This window comes from Lagenorhynchus albirostris, chromosome 17 (assembly GCF_949774975.1).
Source record: "Lagenorhynchus albirostris chromosome 17, mLagAlb1.1, whole genome shotgun sequence".
Classification (NCBI taxonomy): Eukaryota; Metazoa; Chordata; class Mammalia; order Artiodactyla; family Delphinidae; genus Lagenorhynchus; species Lagenorhynchus albirostris.
The window spans coordinates 51,592,601-51,618,799 of record NC_083111.1 but is presented as its reverse complement, the minus strand read 5'-3'; the positions used below and the strand labels follow the sequence as shown (position 1 = coordinate 51,618,799).

General features: G+C 35.8%; 1 protein-coding gene across 6 annotated transcripts in view; it reads right to left on the bottom strand.

Moving 5' to 3' along the window:
- Window positions 1–26,199, bottom strand: part of OXR1 (oxidation resistance 1) — a 375,079-nt gene that overhangs the window by 74,369 nt on the left and 274,511 nt on the right. For all 6 annotated transcript variants that reach the window (XM_060127554.1, XM_060127556.1, XM_060127558.1 and 3 more), the window contains 2 exons: window positions 5,643–5,725; window positions 642–749 (listed from right to left, as the gene is read on the bottom strand). In XM_060127554.1, the coding sequence (XP_059983537.1) occupies window positions 642–749; window positions 5,643–5,725 (191 nt within the window). The remainder of the gene's footprint in view (window positions 1–641; window positions 750–5,642; window positions 5,726–26,199) is intronic.

Sequence of the window (26,199 nt, the reverse complement as noted above, 5' to 3'; positions counted from 1 at the left end):
ATGTACTTTTTTTAGACATAATGCTATTGCACACTTAGCAGACTACAGTGTAGTGTAAATATAACTTTTATACACACTAGGAAACCAAATAATTCTATGACTCGCTTTATTGTGATATCTGCTTTACTGCAGTGGTCTGGAACCAAATCCACAATATTTCCAAGGCATGCTTATATATAGTGCAATACTTTACATACATGAAAAAGTCTGAGATTGAGTTATGCTTCAACAGAACATTTTTCCAGAATCAAAGTTATTTATTTTTTTTAAAGAAGAAAGAAAGGCTAGAATATTTTTGGAAGGGGATACATATTGGTAACTGTGGTTGCTTCTGGAAAAGGAAACTGTAAGTCTGAGATAAACTACCTTTAAAAAAGTTTGAATTTTTTATCAGGTACATGTACTGCTTTGAATATTTTTTAAAGCTCTTTAAAACTATATTTGAAAACAACAATTATTTTCAATATGTATTAAGAAAAATTCACATGGATATAAGTGACATTTAATTTTCTCTTCTAGAACCAATGTGATTTGTTCAAAGTGTGCATAAAATTACTCTTCTTAAATTAACTGTATTGCAATGGATACTTTCTGTCTTAAAACTGATGCTTCTAACCATCAATGCATTAAAAAAAAGATACCTGTCCAGTAACAACTGCTCGGGAGAATAACTTATTTAGCTGAACAAGTTCGTTGGGCGTTGTATCAAATTTCAGGGCTATACTATTCAAAGAATCCCTTGATTCAACCTGTTTAAGAGAAAAAAAAATAATTTGTTAAAACAGAAAAACTAAACTATGAGGTTTAATGATCATTAATATGTCTATGGACCAATTTTACATTTGACTAATAACTGGTATTTCCATCTTTAGAGACAGGATAACTTGACAAATTTTGTGTTTGTTAGCAACTGATCTCAACCTATTATGATACAGAGTATATGCTTTATCATAATACATCACAATTACATGTAGGCCTCTACTTCAAGCAATTTCAAAATACAAAATATAATTTTCAAAACACAAACAAGTGATTTTTATTTTACAAAGATTTTAAAACAATATAAATAGTTTGTAAAACATATGTAACTCCTAGAAGCTAATTTTACTTTAGCAAAGTATGCCTGTATTAAACTTAAAGTGCTGTTTCTAATGATCTTTACATAATCTTCCATTTAAATAGATAAATTAGAAAATATATTTGAACCAAAGCTGAGGAATATGTTTTTGAATTAGTGTATTTTAATGATCATATTTATAGAAATCTTAAATCATGGGATTTAACTGTCAATTATCCTGAAAGAAAGTCATTTGATCAATGTATTCCTTTAGAGTTCTCTATACATAAAGTATCTCTGTAGAGAATGATGAAGTCCAATGAAGTGGTTTTAGTGCATATGGGATTTACAATCTAGTTAGAAAACAAGAAAGACAAAAAAGGTTATATAAAAGATAAAGAGCAATTTAATGAAACAACAAATGCAACAGAAGCTCTGAGCAGACAGAGCAACATATTTGCTCCAAATTGTCCAAGAAAGACTTTATGGAAAAGATTTAAAGCTATCTTGAAGAACGGGTAGGAATTTGAGAAGTAGAGAGTAGGGAAGAACATTCAAAATGAAGAGAATAGAACTGACATATTAGGAGACAGAAAAGAACAAAACACATTTGTGGGATACTATCTCTTCCTCCTAAACCATCCAGGGTACACTCATGAATTTAGGATTTTAGGAAGGTAAGTAGAGCCAAATCTCAAAAAAAGGATGAGATTGAATTAGGCATTTTGAATTAGACTGTAAAAGACTTTGAAAATCAGGAAAAGTAGATATGTATGTGGGGGTAAAAAAAAAAAAAAAAAAACAATAAATATATATTTTTTCTTTAATGGTTTTGTAAAACCAAATTGATGCCAAAGACACAGACTAATAATCTAGCCCTGCTCTCTTCTTCCATGCAAACTTTCTCATCTATGAAATGAGATGGTATGTCACCTACCTTATTGAGATAATGTATGTAAAAGCTCTCTATAAACCAATTTTACTTTGCAGAAACATCTGGAAGTTTACAAAGTTCTTATTAATTAACACACATTTCATCTTCACAATGATCCTATCAGTTGTGGTAATGAAAGTAATAAAAACACCAATATGAAGCAAGGAAGTTACATGGCCGAGTGGCATCTTAGATTAATGGCTACAGGTCTATGATTAATGACACAAGAGAATGGATGCAGAAAAACCAATGTAATACTACAGCAGCAGATCATCCTTAAGGTCATACAAATGTAAAGAAAGAGATAAAGGTATAAGATTTTCAGATAAGACTCAAGAGAAAACAGGAATGGATTGAATGAAGTTGTAATAGAGCAGTAGTTGTATTACGTCAGAGGTGCAAACATTAATGATCAACTGATGCTAAATCCAAAAATTCCAACCTGGATGAACAACAGATTGAAGGAAAATGGAAACAAGAAAATAAAGCATTAGGCAAGAATGAAGAAAAAATTTGGTGAAAGGTTTGCTATAATTTGTTAAATATGAAGTGGTGGTAGGAAATGTAAGCATCTAGAAAGGCAGAAATAGAAAAAAGTTTGGGTCTTACTTCATATAGTAAAGTTCTTAAGTTCTCCAAGTTGCAGAATGTAAATGGGAAGGTGAAAAGATACAAGGAACCACTCACATTTGGAATCAACAAGAGCAGAACAACCAGTGAAAGAGGTGTAAGATACAGTCAAAATGTTAGCAAGAACAGGGCAATGAAGCATAATGATAACAAAATGTAGTACAATTAGTTTCAAGAATAAATTGAGAAAGGAGAGTATATAATCAAAGAAATAATGGCTGATAATTTTCCAGAATTTATGAATGGCATGATTCCTTAGAGTGAAGAAACACAATAAGATAAAAATTTGTCTGAATCTAGACTTATCACAGTGGCACTATAGAATTGTAAGGACAAGAAGTAAACTTCAAAAAACAATCTAAAAAAAGAAGACTGCCTAGAAATGAACAAAAATAAAAAGGCAACAGAAGGGCATAAGATAATAGATAACTACATTCAAAGTGCTGACAGAGGGCTTCCCTGGTGGCTCAGTGGTTGAGAGTCCGCCTGCCGATGCAGGGGACACGGGTTCGTGCCCCGGTCCGGGAAGATCCCACATGCCGCAGAGCGGCTGGGCCCGTGAGCCATGGCCGCTGAGCCTGCGCATCCGGAAAAAAAAAAAAAAAAAAAAAAAGTGCTGACAGAAAATAACTGTTAACCTAATAATCTATAGGCAGCTCAACTACCAGGAATGAGGGTACAATGAAGACTTTTCAGACACTGCCTGATTATCCATTCACAGATCCTCACTGAAAGATACATTAAAGAACATTGAGAAGGAAAGTAAAACAAGAAAGAAGGAACAGTGAGTGGTATGCAACAACAAAGAAAAAGCCACCAGGTTTGATAATTAGAAAATCATTAGTGACCTTAGACAAGGCTTTCGGTAGAATGGTACAGGGATATTAAATTAACTAGGAAGAAAATGGTTATGTATGGCATTTTCAAGGTCTACTTGTTGATCCTACTGAAAGTAATTTTATAGTTAAAAACTGTGCATGTATGTGCATATATAAACACATACGTAATACATATGTATGATTTTTTTTTAATGTATGATTCTAACTTTAAAGCTTCCTAAGGTCCAATGACTAATTTATACTATATTTAGGTGGTCCGAAAATACATTTAAGCTAAACCATAAATATTTTAGAATAAGTAAATGTTGAGAGTACACTGTAATATTGAAAGATTTCAAAAGAAATATAGAAAAATATATTTTTCCCAAATACAAAAATCATGTTATGTACCTTATATAAAGATATTATATGAAGATTTTACAAATTATAATAAGAATAGAAGACAGTAATATCTTAGTTTTAGAAACACATGTGTTTCTATCTTTAGGATATGGCATCGGGAATAAACAAAGGGATAAAAAATGAAAACAAAGATCTCCTAGAGGATGTTTTATAACTTTTCTTATCAGTAACTGATTATTTCCCAAAGGTCATTTATAACATAAGAAAAAATATATAGTAATTCCTCAGTATCCCAGGGGATTTGTTCCAGGATCCCCACAGATATCAAAATCCATGGGTGCTTAAGTCCCTTATATAAAATGGCATAGTTATTTGCATATAACCTACACACATCCTCCATATACATTAAATCATCTCTAGATTACTTATAATACCTAATACAATGTATGTAAATAGTGGCCAGTAAGGGAAATTCAAGTTTTGCTTTTTGGAACTTTCTGGAATTTTTTTTCCCCAAATATTTCTATCCATGGTTGGTTGAATCCATTGATGCAGAACCCAAGGATACAAATGGCCAAGTTTCAATTAACCTTTGCCCAAAATAATGGTTCTTAATTTAAATTTGCTACCGATAACACAAGCTTTATTGAATTACAAGAAAAAAATTGGTAAACTCCTGAATTCAAAACCAACTAAACTTTTGTAGTTCTTCAAAACCACAGGATTACATATGTAGATAACATCTTATGCCTTATGCCTACAGTCTTATGTCTTAATAAACACTAATGAATACATCAAACTACATTACTCAATATTTTACTGTCTGAATTTATATTCTCAATTTCTCAATCATGCAGAGAAGGTACAAGCACACTCGAGTTTATAATATGCTTAAGAGGAGATTCTTTTGATAGTAGTAAATATAATTCTACCTTAAATTATCTGGTTTCAAACCTTTTTAAAATACTTAAAATCTCAAATTGTCAATTATACAGTATATGAAAATAAAGTATAACTCAAGGATTTGATAATTGGTTCAATTTTTAGAATTTATGAAAAATAATCAAGACTCAAACCAAGATTGGAAGACTTCATGATGACACAAATGTATAAATTGTTTCAACTTGCTATTTTCTTCTTAATACAGTTACAATAACATATTAGAAAAACACAAAATAACACAAAATTAAGCTCAGTTAAAATAACAGATTTTTAACATGTTAAAATTATCTAACAACATTTACATTCAATCAAAGAAGCAGCATATCACAGACTAAAGTACATTTCTCACTTCAGTTTTCCATAGTAACCAGAAATATGAAAAGCTGACTGCAAGGAAATTTGAGGGTCATTTCAAGAACATAGAAACTTAGCCATAAATCAGTGTAAATAATCTAATGTGAGAGGTTATTCTGGAAAATTAATAGCAACTTGTTTTTTCCGTATTCTATCTGCCATTTTCATTACCGTTAGCACTGCTGGGAATATAATGAAGATCACATTTCTAAAAACGTAAATATTTCCCTAAAAGTCTAACCTAATAAAAAATTATTGTACCACAGGAACTTTAACTACAAGTAAATTATCATTTTGTTAAATTTGCTAGAATAATTATCTTTATATCACACTTAATAAAATTTTCCTTTAAGGAAAAAAAATCCTAAAATACAGTTAGGAACTGAAGTATCATTATTATTAGTAAAGCAGTTATCGAAAGTGGTGTACAGATTTTTAAAATAAGGCAATTAGGAACCTTTGTCTTATTTACAGCATAAACAAAGAATGTCTCAAATAAGACTATCACAAAGAGATATCAGCTTTTTCAAAACAAATAACTTACAGTATATTCAGTAGTCCCTTTGGGTTTCTGAAAAGACATTCTCCTCCCATCTTTCTTGTCTAGGGTCTTCTTTTGGCCAGTGTCTGAAAAAAAAATGATGCAAAACTCTATTAAATTCATTTTCCTTTCACAGTAATGTCAAGGACCGCTAAATAGAGCTCACTGGGCAGATATCCACTGGATTCACCAGTAATACAGCTTGCTACGTAGGATTCTCTACTCTAAAATACAACCGAGTATCAAAATAAGTAAATGTACTTCCTTCCTGCTTGCTTTACGAACTGACCAGTATGAAACACTATTAATAACTGGAAGTCAATTCAAAACCTAACTGGAAGTCAATTCAAAACCTAAGTAACTGTCAGCTGAAAGGAAGGTATTAAAAAGTAAGTTAAGGGCCATATCTTTCAACACATCTAACCTGATTATAATAAAACTATATTTGGGGCTTCCCTGGTGGCGCAGTGGTTGAGAGTCTGCCTGCCGATGCAGGGGACACGGGTTCGTGCCCCGGTCCGGGAAGATCCCACATGCTGCGGAGCGGCTGGGCCCGTGAGCCATGGCCGCTGAGCCTGTGTGTCCGGAGCCTGTGCTCTGCAACGGGAGAGACCACAACAGTGAGAGGCCCGTGTAACGCAAAAAAAAAAAAAAAAAAAAAAAACTATATTTGAAGATTATTATTATTAACCAAACCAAGTCTGAAATATGTAACATTAATCTTCACAGTGTCTCTACTTCTACAATCATAGTAAAAGACAGAGTCGTCTTTTGTATTAAATTACTGAATTCCTTACATATACCATGAAGTAGATTAAGATACTCTTTCATATACAAACATACTTTTATGCACTTCATTTCAGATAGAGTGCCAACTATTTTTCACTTGCTTATCAAGACATTTCACTTGAACACATCATTACCACCAAGTTTATGGTATTTGTTTTAGTTTAAATTTTGCACTAATGTTAATCTTCTCATCTATACTTCATGTAACAAAGATTGCACTGAACTGATAAAATACCACTCCTATCTAAACAATTTTAAATAAAATCTCTAAAAAAAAAATCAATCTCTAAAACACTAATAAAAAACTCAAAACTGAGTAAGACAGTAAACATAGCAAAATGCTATACTCACACTCAGTTTTTATAAGATTAAAACAGTAATTTTCAAAGAAAAATTAGTTCTACCTAAGCCTAAAGAATCTAGAAAATATCTACTTCATTGCTCTCCACCTATCCAATCTTAATTGACATTCTGACCATACCACAGTTTGCTTATATGTATCTAATTAGCTCAGTTGGGTGAATGGTTCTAATGAAGCATTAACAGTAACAAAAATAATATTAATAATCAAGTCTGAATCCGAAAGAAGTCAGTTAGCTCTGCAATACTTAAAAAGGCTGTCCTACAACCTTCCTGATCACCCAGGCTAAGCCAGATCTCTGTTATTAGTCACAGAGCATCTTAGTCTCCTTCACAGCATCTAGCACAGTTTAAAGTTTCTTTTTAAATCTCTCCCACTAAACTGTAACCTATAAAACACCGCGCTTGCTTTGTTCACAACAACTTCTCAGTGCCTAACAAAGAGCCTGACACAAGGCAAGCATCACATTTGAATGAACTAATGTTTTGAAGCTACAACTTGAACTGTACCTAGAACTGCCACAATTCTTATAGCCATTTTTTTTTTAAGAAAAGTGGACAAAGGAAAAAAATATATATATACAGTCTGGCTGTAGAAAAAGAGGCATTTTTCTAAAGGTATGGTGAGAATGCAAAATGGTACAATTCTTAGTGAAAGACAATATTTTTGCTTATCACTATATTCTAATATTTTCTCCAATGAACAGCATATATGTGAATTTGATTTTTGTGATAAAACATTAAAACTATTTTTAAATAAATTTTTAAAATTTATTTCTGCTATTTCATAAATAGCAGGAGCCAAAAACACTTTCCTCATTTTGCAATTTAAAAGCAATGCAAAATACAATTACAGATTACTTTTAACTAGTAATATATATCCCTTCTTAATTGATTTCAGGAGTAAACGTTAGTCTACACTTATTTGTCTAACAGTAGTTTTTCAATCCGTTAAAGAGTTCATTAAACATTTAATCACAATTAAGTTTGCAACTGCACTACCATTTTCAAAAGTTCGCCATGGAGTGCAGTTCAGAGCAAAAATACTAATAAACCAGTTTTCTGCAGTTTAGAGTTTCAAACAAATTGAAAGTATTCACTTTAATAATTTAAAATTGTAAAATATATTGTAATAATATTATAAAAATAGTTCTAAAATTATTTTAATAACCAATATTAAAACATGTATTCACAAATATAAGTACCAGAGTACAATGAAATACACTGATCATTCTTTTCTATCAATATGAAAATATAATCACAGTAATTGAGAGTTGAAAGTGATCACAGTTGTTCCATAGTCCAGTCTCTTACTTGGTAACTTTATAATACCCTCTCTTACATGGTAACTTTATAATACCCTTTTAAAGACAGTTGCCAGCAAACATGAATCTAGGTTGGGAGTATGGAAAGGAGAGGTCCTATTTTTCTTCTTTACAAAAATTATTACAGTTTAGAAATGCATAGATATTTGACAATCAAAATAACAGTTAACATTTACCAAGTGCCTAGCATATTCCAGGCACTGTTCTAAGGACTTTGTATTTACTTATTGTCTTACCTAATTCATCAACCTTATAAAGTAGGTATCATTATTATCCCCATTTTACAACTGAGAAAACCAAGGCACAATTTTGGTTATCAAAATGAAGGAGTATTACTGGCATCTAATGGGTATAGGCTGTGGATACTGCTAAACATTGAGTGCTAAACAATGCACACAACAGTCCCCCCAAAAAGAACAATGTCACAAAATGTCAACACTGCTGAGGCTGAGAAACAATGCTATACACCAAGCACCTAATACAGTAGTAAGCATGACATACGGTAGGTGTTCAATAAATATCTGATAAATAAATGAATATATATGACTTTCCCTGAGATATAATTATCTGGTATATTGGAAAGAGCAGGGAGTTAGATTTTACTCCATCATTACCAGGAGCAAAATCTTAACATATGTAATCTAAAACAAGAAATTCCCATCTAGACTGCATCCTACAAGTTTTGATACATTGTATTTTAATAATTCCATCCAAAATATTTTATGGCTTTTACCCTATTTCTTCTTTTGCTATTTAGAGAATATTGTTTAATTTGCCAATCTATGACAATTTAAAATTTTTATCTTTTGGTTACTGAGTTCTAGCTTAATTGTACTGTGGTGAAAGAAAATACTCTTAAATAGTTAAAACCTATAAAATTCGTTGAAACTTGCTCTATAATCACATATAAATTTAGTAAATGCTCCATACATGCTTGAAAAGAATGTGCATTCTGTACTGTAGGGTAGTGTTATATGTGTGTTTGTGTGTATGTGTGGATATGCATACATACATACACACACTCCTATCTCCACATCCATGAGATTAAGTCTGCTGATTGTGTTGTTCAAATCTTCTACATCCATATTGGTTTGCTTCTGCATGCTTATTCTTTAAATTACTGATAGAGACTGTTAAAATCTCCCACTATGATTGTGGGTTATTCAGGTCCTCCTAAGTCTCCTTACTTTGCTTACTATATTTTGAGACCGTGATATTAGGTTCATACAAATTAAGAACTGAACACCTACTAATTGTTTTAGATTACATCTTCCCAGTATATTGAAACTTTTCTTACAATATTTTTTGCCTTAAAGTTTGACGTACTCTTTAACTATTATGTTAGTGGTCATCCCATAGATTACAGCCTAAATTACTAATTTTTCACTATCTAATATTAATTAGCACTTTTATCATCTTTCTGGATAATGTAAGGATGTTAAAAACTATGTGCCTTTACCAAGACTTATATGCAATTGTTATTACATACTTTAATTACATGTATGTGTATTTAAAAACACTGTGAGACATTATTATTTTTCTAGATAGTCAACATTCATTTAGTTTTGCCCTCATATTTACCATTTTAATTGCAGCTCTGGGTAATTTCACAGGGGATGGATTCTAAGCTGGTAGGTATTTTCCCCTGCCGTTTAGTTTCCACCGTTTCTGTTGAGAAATCAACTGTCAATCTTATTGCTACATCATTGACTATTTGTTCTGATTGCTTTTAAGATTTTTCATCTTTAGTGAGATTTGTATTGATTCCATTAGGGGCCTATACGGATGCTTGAATCTGTGAATTAAAGTATTTCATCAGTCTTGGAGTTTTCAGCCATTCTCTCATTAAATAATACTTTTGCCCCCCTTTTTTCATTTGGGGGACTCAAATATACACACATTATAACTTCTAATTAAATCTTGTTTTTTCTTTTTTGGCTATGTTGGGTCTTCATTGCTGGGCATGGGCTTTCTCCAGTTGTGGCAAGCAGGGGCTACTCTCCGTTGTGGTGCGCAGGCTTCTCATTGAGGTGGCTTCTCTCGTTGCGGAGTGACATGCAGGCTCAGTACCTGCAGCACGCGGGCCCTAGAGCAACCGGGCTTCAGTAATTGCGGCGCATGAGCTCAGCAGTTGTGGTGCATGGGCTCTAGGGCGTGCGGGCTTCAGTAGTTGTGGCGTGCAGGCTCAGCAGTTGTGATGCGTGGGCTCAGTAGTTGTGGCTCATGGGCTCTAGAGCAGAGGCTCAGTAGTTGTGGCACACGGGCTTAGTTGCTCCGTGGCATGTGGGATCTTCCCAGACAGGGATTGAACCCATGTCCCCTGCATTGGCAGGCAGATTCTTAACCACTGTGCCACCAGGGAAGTCCCAAGAACTTCTAATTATATTTTGTATTAAGCTTACCCCCTCCTTTATTTTCTTTTTTTTTGTCCCTCTCTCTTTATTCTGGATATTTTCTTCTGACCTATCTTTCAATTCACTAATTCTCTCTTCTGTGATGGCTAATTTGCTGTTAACTTCATCCACAAAGATCCTAATTAAGACCTTTAGATTACATTAATCTAAAAAATTGGATTACATTTTTCAATTCTAGAATATCCATTTTTCTTTTTTATAGTTTGTACCTCTACAAAACTCTTAATTAGCTCAAAATTCTCAACACAGCTATTTTAAATCTGATAACTACAAGATACAGAGTTCCTGTGGATCTGTTTCTATTTTCTTGTTTTTTTCTGCTATCTCGTCAGGTGCCTAATTATATTTTATATACCGGATACTAAATTTGAAAAATGGTCTATAGACAGAATTTGACACAAAGAAAGCTGTATTTCTCCAAAAAAGATGTTTGCTTCTGCCAAATACTTGAGGACACTAGCAATACCAGATCTTATTAATGCAGTTACAGGAATGATAATTTAAAGCTGAGCTACCATCCTATGAGAGCCTAGCCACTTCAGTTTTTCTGTATCCTAAGGTACAGCATTTTGGGGTCCTAAGTGAGAGGAGTTCACCCCTCTCCTGTGGTGGGTCTTGTCCTGTCCCTGTCTCCTTGTACCCAACAGGCCACCAAAAGCACCTCTTCATCTCTCAGCTGCTGCTTCTGGAATCAACACAACCCCCAGGGGAAAAAAAGCAATCCCAAATTGGAGCTGCTCCTCCTTGGGCCTCTGTCAGCACTCAGATCCTAATCTAGTCATATCAGTTAGCATTCTAATACCCTCAATAAAATGTGTTTTGTTTTCACTCAGCTATTTATTTATTTATAATTGAAGTATAGTTGATTCACAATATTGTGTTAGTTTCTGATATACAGGAAAGTGATTTAGTTATACATATATATACATATTCATTTTCATATTCTTTTCCATTGTGGTTTATTACAGGATATTGAATATAGTTCCTGTGCTATACAGTAGGACCTTGTTTATCTATTTTATATATAGTAGTTTATGCCTGCTAATCCCAAACTCCTACTTTGTCCCTCCCCCACCTCCCTTACCCTTTGGTAAGCATACATTTGTTTTCTAAGCCTATGAGTCTGCCTCTGTTTTGTATATAAGTTCATTTGTATATTTTAGATCCCACATATAAGCAATATCATACGGTATTTGTCTTTCTTTCTGACTTTAGTTCACTTAGTATCATAATCTCTAGGTCCATCCAAGTTGCTGCAAATGCCATTATTTCATTCTTTTTTATGGCTGAGTAGTATTTTATTGGGCATATATACCACATCTTCATCCATTCATCTGTCGATAGGCATTTAGGTTGCTTCCATGTCTTGGCTATTGTAAACAGTGCTGCGGTGAACACTGGGTTGCATGTATCTTTCAAAACTAGAGTTTTCACCAGATATATGCCCAGGAGTCAGATTGCTGGATCATACGACAACTCTATTTTTAGTTTACTAAGGAAACTTCATACTGTTTTCCACAGTGGCTGCACCAATTTACATTCCCACCAACAGCATAGGAGAGTTGTCCTTTTCTCAACATCCTTTCCAGGATTTGTTATTTGTAGACTTTTTAATGACTGGCCCAGCTTTTTAAATTGTTCTCAGCAGGACAATCTGAATTACCTAGCTTGCTATTACCAGACAGAGAAGTCCCAAAAGATTTTTAAGTAGAGAACTGAGAAAGCAGTATCAGACTTTAAATTAAAAATCATGTTGGTAATAGAATGGGAAAGGCAAACTGGAAGAAGCAAGGCTGAAAACCAACAATGAAAACTGTATGAGGTTTAATATATGAAAAAACACCTAGTATAACTGAATATTGTAATTTTGGTAGTAGCTACTGATAAAAAGTTTGATGATTTAAAAATACTGACATAGACCTTCAAGATGGTGGAAGAGTAAGACGTGGTGATCACCTTCCTCTGCACAAATACATCAGAAATACACCTACATGTGGAACAATTCCTACAGAACACCTACTGAACGCTGGCAGAAGACCTCAGACTTCCCAAAGGAAAGAAACTCGCACGTACCTGGAAAGGGCAAAAAAAAAAGAGAAAAAACAGAGACAAAAGAACAGGGACAGAACCTGCACCTCGGGGAGGGAGCTGTGAAGGAGGAAAAGTTTCCACACACTAGGAAGCCCCTTCACTGGCGGAGATGGGGGGGTGGGGGGGGAAGAAGCTTCGGAGCCACGGAGGAGAGGAGAGCACAGCAACAGGGGTGCAGAGGGCAAAACAAAGAGATTAACGCACAAAGGGTCGGTGACAACCAGCACTCACCAGCCCAAGAGGCTTGTCTGCTCACCTGCCGGGGCAGGAGGGGGCTGGGAGCTGAGGCTCGGGCTTCGGTTGGATCCCAGGGAGAGGACTGGGGTTGGCTGCGTGAACACAGCCTGAAGGGGGCTAGTGCGCCACAGCTAGCTGGGAGGGAGTCTGGGAAAAAGTCTGGACCTGCCTAAGAGGCAAGAGACCATTGTTTCGGGGTGCACAAGGAGAGGGGATTCAGAGCACCACCTAAACGAGCTCCAGAGATGGGCGGGAGCCACGGCTATCAGTGTGGACCCCAGAGACGGGCATGAGACGCTAAGGCTGCTGCTGCCGCCACCAAGAAGCCTGTGTGCGAGCACAGGTCACTATCCACACCTCCCCTCCCAGGAGCCTGTGCAGCCCGCCACTGCCAGGGTCCCGTGATCCAGGGACAACTTCCCTGGGAGAACACACGGCGTGCCTCAGGCTGGTGCAATGTCATGTTGGCCTCTGCCGCCGCAGGCTCGCCCCGCACTCCGTACCCCTCCCTCCCCCACAGCCTGAGTGAGCCAGAGCCCCCGAATCAGCGGCTCCTTTAACCCCGTCCGGTCTGAGCAAAGAATAGACACCCTCAGGCGACCTACACGCAGAGGCAGGGCGAAATCCAAAGCTGAACCACAGGAGCTGTGCGAACAAAGAAGAGAAAGGGAAATCTCTCCATGCAGCCTCAGGAGCAGCGAACTAAATCTCCACAATCAACCTGATGTACCCTGCATCTGTGGAATACCTGAATAGACAATGAATCATCCCAAAATTGAGGCGGTGGACTTTGGGAGCAACGATAAATATATATTGTTTTCCTTTTTCTCTTTTTGTGACTGTGTATGTGTATGCTTCTTTGAGTGATTCTGTCTGTATAGCTTTGCTTTTATCATTTGTCCCAGGGTTCTGTCTGTCCGTTTTTTGGGGGGTTTTTTAGTATAGTTTTTAGCTCTTGTTATTATTGGTGGATTTGTTTTTTAGTTTGGTTGCTCTCTTCTTTCTTTTTTTTTTCTTTATTACATTTTAATTTTTTATTTTTAATAATTATTTTATATTTTTTATTCGAATAACTTTTTCTTTTCTCTTTCTTCCATGTTTTTTTTTTCTCTCTCTCTCCCCCCCCCTTTTTCTTCTGAGCCATGCAGCTGATAGGGTCTTGGTGCTCTGGCTGGGTGTCAGGCCTGTGCCTCTGAGGTGGGAGAGCTGAGTTCAGGACATTGGTCCACCAGACACCTCCCGGCTCCACGTAATATCAAATGGTGAAACCTCTCCCAGAGATCTCCATCTCAACGTGAAGACCCAGCTCCACTCAACGACCAGCAAGCTACAGTGCTGGACACCGTACGCCAAACAACTAGCAAGACAGGAACACAACTCCACCCATTAGAAGAGAGGCTGCCTAAAATCGTATTTTCGCAGACACCCCAAAACACACCACCAGACGCAGGCCTGCCCACCAGAAAGACAAGATGCAGCCTCATCCACCTGAACACAGGCACCAGTCCCATCCAGCAGGAAGCCTACACAACCCACTGAACCAACCTTACCCACTGGGGGCAGACACCAAAAATAACGGGAACTACGAACTTGCAGGCTGCAAAAAGGAGACCCCAAACACAGTAAGTTAATCAAAACGAGAAGACGGAGAAACACACAGCAGATGAAGGAGCAAGGTAAAAACCCACCAGACCAAACAAATGAAGAGGAAATAGGCAGTCTACCTGAAAAAGAATTAAGCATAAGGATAGTAAAGATGATCCAAAATCTTGGAAATAGAATGGAGAAAAATACAAGAAACACTGAACAAGTACTTAGAAGAAATAAAGAGCAAACAAACAATGAAGAACCACACAATAAATGAAATTAAAAATTCTCTAGAAGGAATCAATAGCAGAATAACTGAGGCAGAAGAACAGAAAAGTGAACTGGAAGATAAAATAATGGAAATAACTACTGCAGAACAGAATAAACAAAAAAGAATTAAAAAGAATTGAGCACAGTCTCAGACACATCTGGGACAACATTAAACGCACCAACATTCGAATTATAGGGGTCCCAGAAGAAGAAGAGAAAAAGAAAGGGACTGAGAAAATATTTGAAGAGATTATAGGGAAAACTTCCCTAACATAGGAAAGGAAAGAGTCAATCAAGTCCAGGAAGCACAGAGAGTCCCGTACAGGATAAATCCAAGGAGAAACACGCCAAGACACATACTAATCAAACTATCAAAAATTAAATACAAAGAACAAATATTAAAAGCAACAAAGGAAAAACAACAAATAACATACAAGGGAATCCCCATAAGGTTAACAGCTGATCTTTCAGCAGAAACTCTGCAAGCCAGAAGGGAGTGACAGGACATATTTAAAGTGATGAAAGGAAAAAACCTACAACCAAGACTACTCTACCCAGCCAGGATCTCATTCAGATTCGATGGAGAAATTAAAACCTTTACAGACAAGCAAAAGCTAAGAAAATTCAACACCACCAAACCAGTTTTACAACAAATGCTAAAGCAACTTCTCTCGGCAGGAAACACAAGAGAAGGAAAAGACCTACAATAACAAACCCAAAACAATTAAGAAAATGGTAATAGGAACATACATATCGATAACTACCTTAAATGTAAATGGATTAAATGCTCCAACCAAAAGACATAGACTGGCTGAATGGATATAAAAACAAGACCCATATATATGCTGTCTACAAGAGACCCACTTCATACCTAGGGACACATACAGACTGAAGGGGATGGAAAAAGATATTCCATGCAAATGGAAATCAAAAGAAAGCTGGAGTAGCAATTCTCATATCAGACAAAATAGACTTTAAAACAAAGACTATGACATGAGACAAAGAAGGACATTACATAATGATCAAGGGATCAATCCAAGAAGAAGATATAACAATTGTAAATATTTATGCACCCAATATAGGAGCACCTCAATACATAAGGCAAATACTAACAGCCATTAAAGGGGAAATCGACAGTAACACAATCATAGTAAGGCACTTTTAACACCCCACTTTCACCAAAGGACACATCATCCAAAATGAAAATAAATAAGGAAGCACAAGCTTTAAATGATACATTAAATAAGATGGAACTTAACTGATAAAGGACATTCCACCCAAAATCAACAGAATACACTTTTGGCTCATGGAACATTCTCCAGGACAGACCACATCCCGGGTCAGAAATCAAGCCTTGGTAAATTTAAGAAAACAGAAATCGTATCAAGTATCTTTTCCGGCCACAACGCTATGAGACTAGATGCCAATTACAGGAAAAAAATCTGTGAAAAATACGAACACATGGAGGCTATACAATACATTACTTAATAACCAAGAGGTCACTGAAGAAATCAAAGAGGAAATCAAAAAATACCTAGGAACAAATGACAATGAAAACACGATGACCCAAAATCTATGTGATGCAGCAAAAGCAGTTCTAAGAGGGAAGTCTATAGCAATACAATCCTATGTCAAGAAACAAGAAAAATCTCACATAAACAACCTAACCTTACACCTAAAGCAATTAGAGAAAGAAGAACAAAAAACCTTCCAAAGTTAGCAGAAGGAAAGAAATTATAAAGATCAGATCAGAAATAAATGAAAAAGAAATGAAGGAAACAATAGCAAAAATCAATAAAACTAAAAGCTGGTTCTTTGACAAGATAAACAAAATTGATAAACCTTTAGCCAGATTCATCAAGAAAAAAAGGTAGAAGACTCGAATCAATAGAATTAGAAATGAAAAAGGAGAAGTAACAACTGACACTGCAGAAACACAAAGGATTATGAGAGATTACTACAAGCAACTCTATGCCAATAAAATGGACAACCTGGAAGAAATGGACAAATTCTTAGAAAGGTATAACCTTCCAAGACTGAACCAGGAAGGAATAGAAAACATAAACAGACCAATCACGAGCACTGAAGTTTAGAATGAGATTAAAAATCTTCCAACAAACAAAAGCCCAGAACCAGACGGCTTCACAGGTGAGTTCTATCAAACATTTAGAGAAGAGCTAACACCTATCCTTCTCAAACTCTTCCAGAATATAGCAGAGGGAGGAACACTCCCAAACTCATTCTACGAGGCCACCATCACCCTGATACTAAAAACCAGACAAAGATGTCACAAAAAAAGAAAACTACAGGCCAATTATCACTGATGAACATCAATGCAAAAATCCTCAACAAAATACTAGAAAACAGAATCCAACAGCACATTTAAAGGATCACACACCATGATCAAGTGGGGTTTATCACAGGAATGCAAGGATTCCTCAGTATACGCAATTCAATCAATGTAATACACCATATTAACAAATTGAAGGATAAAAACCATATGACCATCTCAACAGATGCAGAAAAAACTTCTGACAAAATTCAACACCCATTTATGATAAAAACCCTCCAGAAAGTAGGCATAGAGGGAGCTTACCTCAACATAATAAAGGCCATATATGATAAACCCACAGCCAACATCATTCTCAATGCTGAAAAACTGAAACCATTTTCACTAAGATCAGGAACAAGACAAGGTTGCCCACTCTCACCACTCTTATTCAATACAGTCTTGGAGGGTTTAGCCACAGCAATCAGAGAAGAAAAAGAAATAAAAGGAATCCAACTTGGAAAAGAAGATGTAAAGCTGTCACTGTTTGCAGATGACATGACACTATACATAAAGAATCCTAAAGACTCTACCGGAAAACTCTAGAGCTAATCAATGAATTTGCTAAAGGAGCAGGATTCAAAATGAATGCACAGAAATCTCTTGCATTCCTATACACTAATGATGAAAAATCTGAAACAGAAATTAAGGAAACACTCCCACTTACCACTGCAACAAAGAGAATAAAATACCTAGGAATAAACCTACCTAAAGAGATAAAAGACCTGTATGCAGAAAACTATAAGACACTGATGAAAGAAATTAAAGATGATACAAACAGATGGAGAGATATACCATGTTCTTGGATTGGAAGAATCCACATTGTAAAAATGACTATAGTACCCAAAGCAATATACAGATTCAATTCAATTCCTATCAAACTACCAATGGCATTTTTCACAGAACTAGAACAAAGTATTTCACAGTTTGTATGGAAACACAAAAGACCCCGAATAGCCAAAGCAATCTTGAGAAGGAAAAACAGAGCTGGAGGAATCAGGCTCCCAGACTTCAGAGTATACTACAAAGCTACAGTAATCAAGACAGTATGTTACTGGCACAAAAACAGAAATATAGATCAATGGAACACGATAGAAACCCCAGAGATAAGCCCAACACACACACATGGTCACCTTATTTTTGATAAAGGAGGCAAGAATATATAATGGAGAAAAGACAGCCTCTTCAATAAGTGGTGCTGGGAAAACTGGACAGCTACATGTAAAAGAATGAAATTAGAACACTCCCTAACACCATACACAAAAATAAACTCAGAATGGATTAAACACCTAAATGTAAGGCCAGACACTATAAAACTCACAGAGGAAAACATAGGCAGAACACTTTATGACATAAATCACAGCAGGATCCTTTTTGACCCACCTCCTAGAGAAATGGAAATAGAAACAAAAATAAACAAATGGGACCTAATGAAACTTAAAAGCTTTTGCACAGCAAAGAAAACCATAAACGAGACGAAAAGACGGCCCTCAGAATGGGAGAAAATATTTGCAAATGAAGCAACTGACAGAGGATTAATCTCCGAAATGTACAAGCAGCTCATGCAACTCAATATCAAAAAAACAAACAACCCAATCCAAAAATGGGCAGTAGACCTAAACAGACATTTCTCCAAAGAAGATATACAGATTGCCAACAAACACATGAAAGGATGCTCAACATCACTAATCATTAGAGAAATGCAAAGCAAAACCACAATGAGGTATCGCCTCACACCAGTCAGAATGGCCATCATCAAGAAATCCAGAAACAATAAATGCTGGAGAGAGTGTGGAGAAAAGGCAACCCTCTTGCACTGCTGGTGGGAATGTAAATTGATACAGTCACTATGGAGAACAGTATGGAGGTTCCTTAAAAAACTAAAAATAGAACTACCATAATACCCAGCAATCCCAATACTGGGCATATACCCTGAGAAAACCATAATTCATAAAGAGTCATGTACCACAATGCTCACTGCAGCTCTATTTACAATAGCCAGGACATGGAAGCAACCTAAGTGTCCATCGACAGATGAATGGATAAAGAAGATGTGGCGCATATATACAATGGAATATTACTCAGCCATAAAAAGAAACAAAATTGAGTTATTTGTAGTGAAGTGGATGGACCTAGAGTCTGTCATACAGAGTGAAGTCAGTCAGAAAGAGAGAAACAAATACCGTATGCTAACACATATATATGAATCTAAAAAAAATTTTAAAATGGTTCTGAAGAAACTAGGAGCAGGACAAGAATAAAGACGCAGATGTAGAGAATGGACTTGAGAACATGGGGAGGGGGAAAGGTAAGCTGGGATGAAGTGAGAGAGTGACATGGACTTATATATAATACCAAATGTAAAATAGATAGGTAGTGGGAAGCAGCCGCATAGCACGGGGTGATCAACTCTGTGCTTTGTGACCACCTAGAGGGGTGGAATAGGGAGGATGGGAGGGAGACGCAAGATGGAGGAGGTATGGGGATGTATGCATATGTATAGCTGATTCACTTTGTTATAAAGCAGAAACTAACACACCATTGTAAAGCAATTATACTCCAATAAAGATGTTAAAAAATAAAATAAAATAAAAATAAAAATATTGAGCTGGGAGTCAATATTTTCAAACTCAATAATACAGATTTTAAACTTTTAAAAGCATCTTCTAAACTAAAAAAATATGCTGATTACTGTTTTTCTAATTAACTGATCCCATCTATAGTGAAGTAGTACAGGAAAAAATGCCTGTACTTTCAACCTTTCACTTGCTATTGACTGCTTATCCATAGTCAAAACAGAAATAAACTTTTAAAAATATCCCTCAATTTTTCTTGAACTTTGTAACCATCCTCCTCTAGATATCAGCCTATGTTTCTGCTTCTTTTCATAGTCGAATTTTTGGAAATAAGAGTCTACTTTCACTGTCTTTACTCCATCACCTCCTACTGATTCCACAATGTACTGCAATGTCTTCTGTCTTCCCAGTTCCCTAAACCTGCAAAGGAGAATAAACTAAAGGGCAAATTTGATAGTCTTTTTCAATTTTATTTTATTTGAACTTTATGAAGCACCCAACTAATTCCTTATCAATGCTCACCTTTCCTTTCATTTGGTAACATCTCACACTCCTTGGTCTCTAACCTGTTTTTTGTTCCCCTTTAATGCTCCTTTCCTCTACCCAGCCAAGGAATTTTTGTGTTGTGTGTGGCTCACTTCTAAGTGAAAAGATCCATGATACAGAGTGCTATAGAGTCTTGCTATTTAAAACGGTGTTCCAAGGACCAGCAGCATTGGCATCACTTGGGAGCTTACTGTGACGGCAGGATCTCGCGTTTCACTCCAGAACTGATTCACTGTTGCATCCACAATAAATTTGAGAAGGACTGTTAGTAGAGCTTTTGAAAGGATTAAACTTGCAGACTGAATAACTGACAGAAGAAACAGGCTTCTTTATACAACTCCCTACCCGTGACAGTAACACTAGCATCTTCAAATCTCTGTCAAACGAATTGTTTTCTAAGGTAGTCATTGTGATAGACTACCTTACAGTTACTAAATACTCTGTAGTCCAACCTGGGGAGGAATATAAAATACACTGTACCATCCCACTGATGTCAGACTTGGCTATGTGACTTGTTTTTCCCAAGGAAACGTGAACAGAAACCATGAGTCTTTCAGGTAGAAGTGTTAAGACCCAACATTAAACTTCTAAGGTCTTTTTTCCTTCTATCTCAAGACCAGGGCTGTTCCATATAGTGACTACTCCCTAAAAGGCTATTACACATACACATACCTGTGCACACACATCTAGTCATTCCTGTTTCTGCTCCTGATTAAATTAAAATGCTTGGAAAATAAAAGTTCTTCAGGAATTCATGCATAAGAAGCAAATCACCTACTAGAAGAAAAAGAAAACAGTCTAGCTTGCTTAAGACCTCTTACTGAAACATTATTCAATGCCACAAGAATGAAATTATACGAAATTATCAAAATAAAAACTCTAGGAATAATCAAAGGAGTAGCAGGGAGCACTGAACAATTATGTAGTGGAAAAACTATCTGTGACTGGTATAAGTATGACAGCGCTATGTAAGTATGAGAATTGCAAATATGATGTAATGAATATCAGGAGGTGGGGAGAAGAAATATGGGAGATGACACTGCTCATGTTACCTCAAAGAGTTAAAGAAACCCCACCTAAAACTGAAAGAAGAATGTAACAATAATACCAATCTCTTAATATTTTTGCAGATTCTGCTTAACTTTAGACACACCATTTAAGAAATACTTTCTTAAGGCAAACAAATATCTTTCAGTCACTCTTTCCCTCTAACCATCTATCCATCATTTTATACGTATATATTCATAAAACAGATCTTAACAATAATGCCTACCCTAACATTAATGACATCACTATATAGTTGGATTGGAGGTGGCTTTTAAGCTTTAATATTTGTTATGCATGACTTCTTCATAGTTAGCATGCATTAGTTTTACCAAAGTTTATAATCTAGCACCTACCCCTCAGTTAAGACAAACCATCAGATAACTGCATATTTGGGTTAATTGTTTTCGTCCTGTATAGAACTGTTTTTACTACCTTGCATTTTGTTGTCACACCACTGAACTACATTAAAGAACGGTGTTAAAAAATAGCTTTTTGAAATTAGAATCTGTATTTACTATAAAGATGATGAGGACACTTTTTGCTATATTAGAATTCCATGAGAATTTTTTCTCTTTATTCTATCAGGAAAAGTTGCATTTTTCTTACCCGCCTAAGCAACGGGTTTATCTTTATTTTAGTGACACTGTGATTTATGTCTGATCACATTTCCCTTTTTCACTGATTGCTAGAAAACAAAGGCTAATTTCTGGCCTTTCTCTAATACATTAATTTGGTCTTAAAACATGCCCCTTTTTTGTACTAATATTCATTCATTCAAAAAAATGTATCAAGAGTCTCTTAATGTAAGTTTGCTGATGGCCATTAGGGAGTCTTTATAAACACAGAAAAAAACTATTTGCAGTTACTTTACTTTTTGATTAATGTTTGATTTATTGAAGTACAAATATAAAAATCTAGTTTTCCTTTAAGCCTTCAACTGTAAGTGTATTCTATTTATAAAACTAGTACATTTAACACACTTTCTAAGGTGCTTTTGATAGTTGATCAACTCAAACAGAAAACAAACTAAATATCCTTAAATACAAACGATTAAATTAAATTAAATTAAATTAATTAAATTCTCTCACATATATATACTAAACTGTATTTATACATCTACTATCGTAAACACTTTAATTGCCTCTAACAAGAAAACCTTTCTAAAAACTTAACTCTAGTAAATACACTGCAATAAAGTTTTAAATATAATGAATGTTATGTTCTCTTAAACATTCCAATAGTTTCAAAATTTAGCCAAATACTTGCACCTTTTAACTTAAAATCACTCAAAAAACAATTACATAAGTATTCATCTTCAATTAGATTCTTAGACTAATTTGTATGCACTCTAATAGGCCTAATTCTCTGAAATATAACAAATATTTTAAAGACCAAATACACTGATTATTCCTAAACTTAATACAAAAATACTAAGCATTTAACAAATTTCATCATTTCCATATTTACTTCTAACCTTAACAAGGGTAAAAGACTTACCCACTAAAGAAAGCAGTGATTCTCAAAGTGTGGTCCCCAGATCAGCAGCATTGGCATTACTTTAGAAGTTGTTAGAAATGCAAATAATGGGTCCTGGCTCATCAGAAACTCTAGAGGAGGGGTCCAACATTTTTTTTTTTATACATATACATATGTTCCCATATCTCTTCCCTCTTGCATCTCCCTCCCTCCCACCCTCCTTATCCCACCCCTCCAGGCGGTCACAAAGCACCGAGCCGATACCCCTGTGCCATGCGGCTGCTTCCCACTAGCTATCTACCTTACGTTTGTTAGTGTATATATGTCCATGCCTCTCTCTCGCCCTGTCACAGCTCACCCTTCCCCCTCCCCATATCCTCAAGTCCATTCTCCAGTAGGTCTGTGTCTTTATTCCTGTCTTACCCCTAGGTTCTTCATGACATTTTTTTTCTTAAATTCCATATATATGTATTAGCATACGGTATTTGTCTTTCTCTTTCTGACTTACTTCACTCTGCAGGACAGACTCTAGGTCTATCCACCTCATTACAAATAGCTCAATTTCGTTTCTTTTTATGGCTGAGTAATATTCCATTGTATATATATGTGCCACATCTTCTTTATCCATTCATCCGATGATGGGCACTTAGGTTGTTTCCATCTCCTGGCTACTGTAAATAGAGCTGCAATGAACATTTTGGTACATGACTCTTTTTGAATTTTGGTTTTCTCAGGGTATATGCCCAGTAGTGGGATTGCTGGGTCGTATGGTAGTTCTATTTGTAGTTTTTTAAGGAACCTCCATACTGTTCTCCATAGTGTCTGAACCAATTCACATTCCCACCAGCAGTGCAAGAGTGTTCCCTTTTCTCCACACCCTCTCCAGCATTTATTGTTTTAACAAGTCTTTGGGTGATTCTGAGGCACATTAAAGTCTGAGACTCATTGCTTTACTGTAGCCTCAACTACTCAGAGGCAGTTTTGTCCTAAAACACAGATAATGTAAAAGCCTTGAGTTCAGCCATCCTGTGAGGTGAGCAGCAATTCTAAAATGGGCAAATCTACTTCATGCTTGAGAACCAATGGACAAAGGAAACAATATTAAGACCTCAAACTTAGTTGGAGTTACCATCAGAGCAGATTGAGGTTGTTTATCAAGAAGAGATTCTTCTCCCCCTCACCTTAGGAAATGAGACTAAGACTGGCGACATCTAGGGTTATCCTCTTCCATGAGTGACCAGCACCATGAGTTGTTTTTTTAATAGCAACAACTGGTACTCCAAATCCTATACAGGTACTTGGTCTTCTCTGGGTTCAAGATAAACTATTATCTAACTCTTCCTGACAATCTGCATCTGCAATTTCCAACCTAAAATATATCTAAGTTTTCTTACACCTTCCTTGGATTTTACGTTTTCATCTCATTTTAATATCCTTCTGATTCTAAATAAATTTCAGTGGCTATCCATCCTATCCTTTACCTAATTTAACTTGTTTTAACTTTAACATCACACATGATAGAATTTTGCATTCTTCTCACATTTTTTCCTGTCTGACATAACTCTTAGAAATAGGAAGATAACTCTCGAATGGATTCTATATCCCTTATTTCTTTGCCTGGCCCAGAGTCTTTGTCAGGAAAATGGGATAATAATAGTACCTATCTCACAGAGTTTTTATTAGGATTAAATAAAAGTATCTGCTAGTGCCTGCTCCATAGAAAATGTTCTTAGCCACTCTTATTCTTGTCATTTCCCCAAAAGATACTGTTTTAATTGGTAAAAGTAAATGAAAAGAAACTTCAAATAGGAGTGAGATGTATTTAAAGTATACTGTCACCAAGTGGGAGAGCAGAGTTGACATAACAGGGAAGTTTATGATAAAAACTATGCTACAATTAAGTTGAAACTCTAAATGTGTTAAATTTTTTTACTTATTACCATGTGATCTAGTAACTGACTACTTTTAAAGGTTACCCAATACAGGTTTATGGTGATGCCTCCAAACCTGATCTATACTTAAGGTCTAAAAATTTTTTTGAATCAGAACATAATTTACTCTTTAAGCAGGAGCAAAAATTGTGTCATAGTGTGTCTTCTTTGTAATTGTTATTAACTAGAGCAATGGTGTGATAAGCTCCTTAATGTGTCTAAGTCCCAATTAGATGTTCCTGAGGGGACTATAATGTTGGAATCAGCAAACACTGAAAACTGGTAAAAGCAAAAGCAGCCACCTTGGAGAGGAGTGAAGGCATCAGTTAACACTGTCAGGTAAGCAGTTTGTTTACAGAAAGAGTTAAAATCAGAAACATACGACCAAAGTTTTATCTGGTCCATCCTTAAACTGTCAATGGTAAAACTATTTTATCAGCACCTTTACTGAACATGAAATGGTGAGGGGTAAGATCACAAACAACAAATGGAGTCCTGGAGCGTAGCCGATCTACAAGTGTAGAAGTGTCTGCACAAGATATACTGCTACAACACACAGGACATTTGAAAGAACTGAAGGAAGGGTGACAAATAACAGGGAACTTAAGCAGCTGTTATAAAAATCTAAAATAAAGGTAGTCACAAGCAGAAAGAGTAGAAGAAATCCTTTAAACAGACTAACAAATACTCATTCCAAAGGACACAAATGTAAAGAAAAACCCTATACCCGAAACCTATCTGGTAGGCAGCTGCCAAGAAAAGATCTCTCATTTTAAGCAAAGGTTGCCTAGAAATTAATGAAGAACCATTTATTTTTTACCTGTATGTGTACATGTTGCCTCTCAAAGGAGTCAACTGAAGAAGCTATACTTATTCTAAGAGTGGGAGGGGGTAATCAAGTTATTGCTGGGGCATTCATCTTTTGAACTACCTTCAGAACTCTGTAGGCATAACTTTATAGACTTACAATGTTTTTAACCCCAAATGCTATTTAATTTGTAGCTTTACCATCTATCATGTTCACTAATTCTGTTCCAAATGAAAAAAGAGCTCCAGAGTTGAGAACCTTTGAGATCATCCAATCAACCTCATTTAAAATGAGAAAATATACACCCAGAGAGATTAAGTAATTTATACAAATTCTTTCAGCTAGTTAATGCTAGAAGTACCTGTCCACTGACCTTGGTCATAAACTGACATCACAAGGCCTTTCTAACTTGTGTCAAGAGATTTGGGGGCACCATGAATATTAAAGAAAGTGCCATGAGTTCATAAGGCAGCTTCAACAGAAGAGGAATCGGTATAGTATTTTGAAGCTGTAACTCTTAAGGACAGTGTTTGATATAGCAGTGTGCTCAATAGATGTTTCTGAATCAATGAATCAGATGTATATATTTGGGCAAATTTGTTAAATTATTCATCATATCCCTTTCCAGGTTAAGTTACACCACATATTTCTCAGTTCTTCATCTACCTAGAGGCTGGTCACATTTCAACTGTTTTCAATTAATCAACTGAGGTCTCATAAAAAAAAATCCTTTATTCAAACACTTTAAAGTTCTAGTCCTCATCCCTGGTCCCA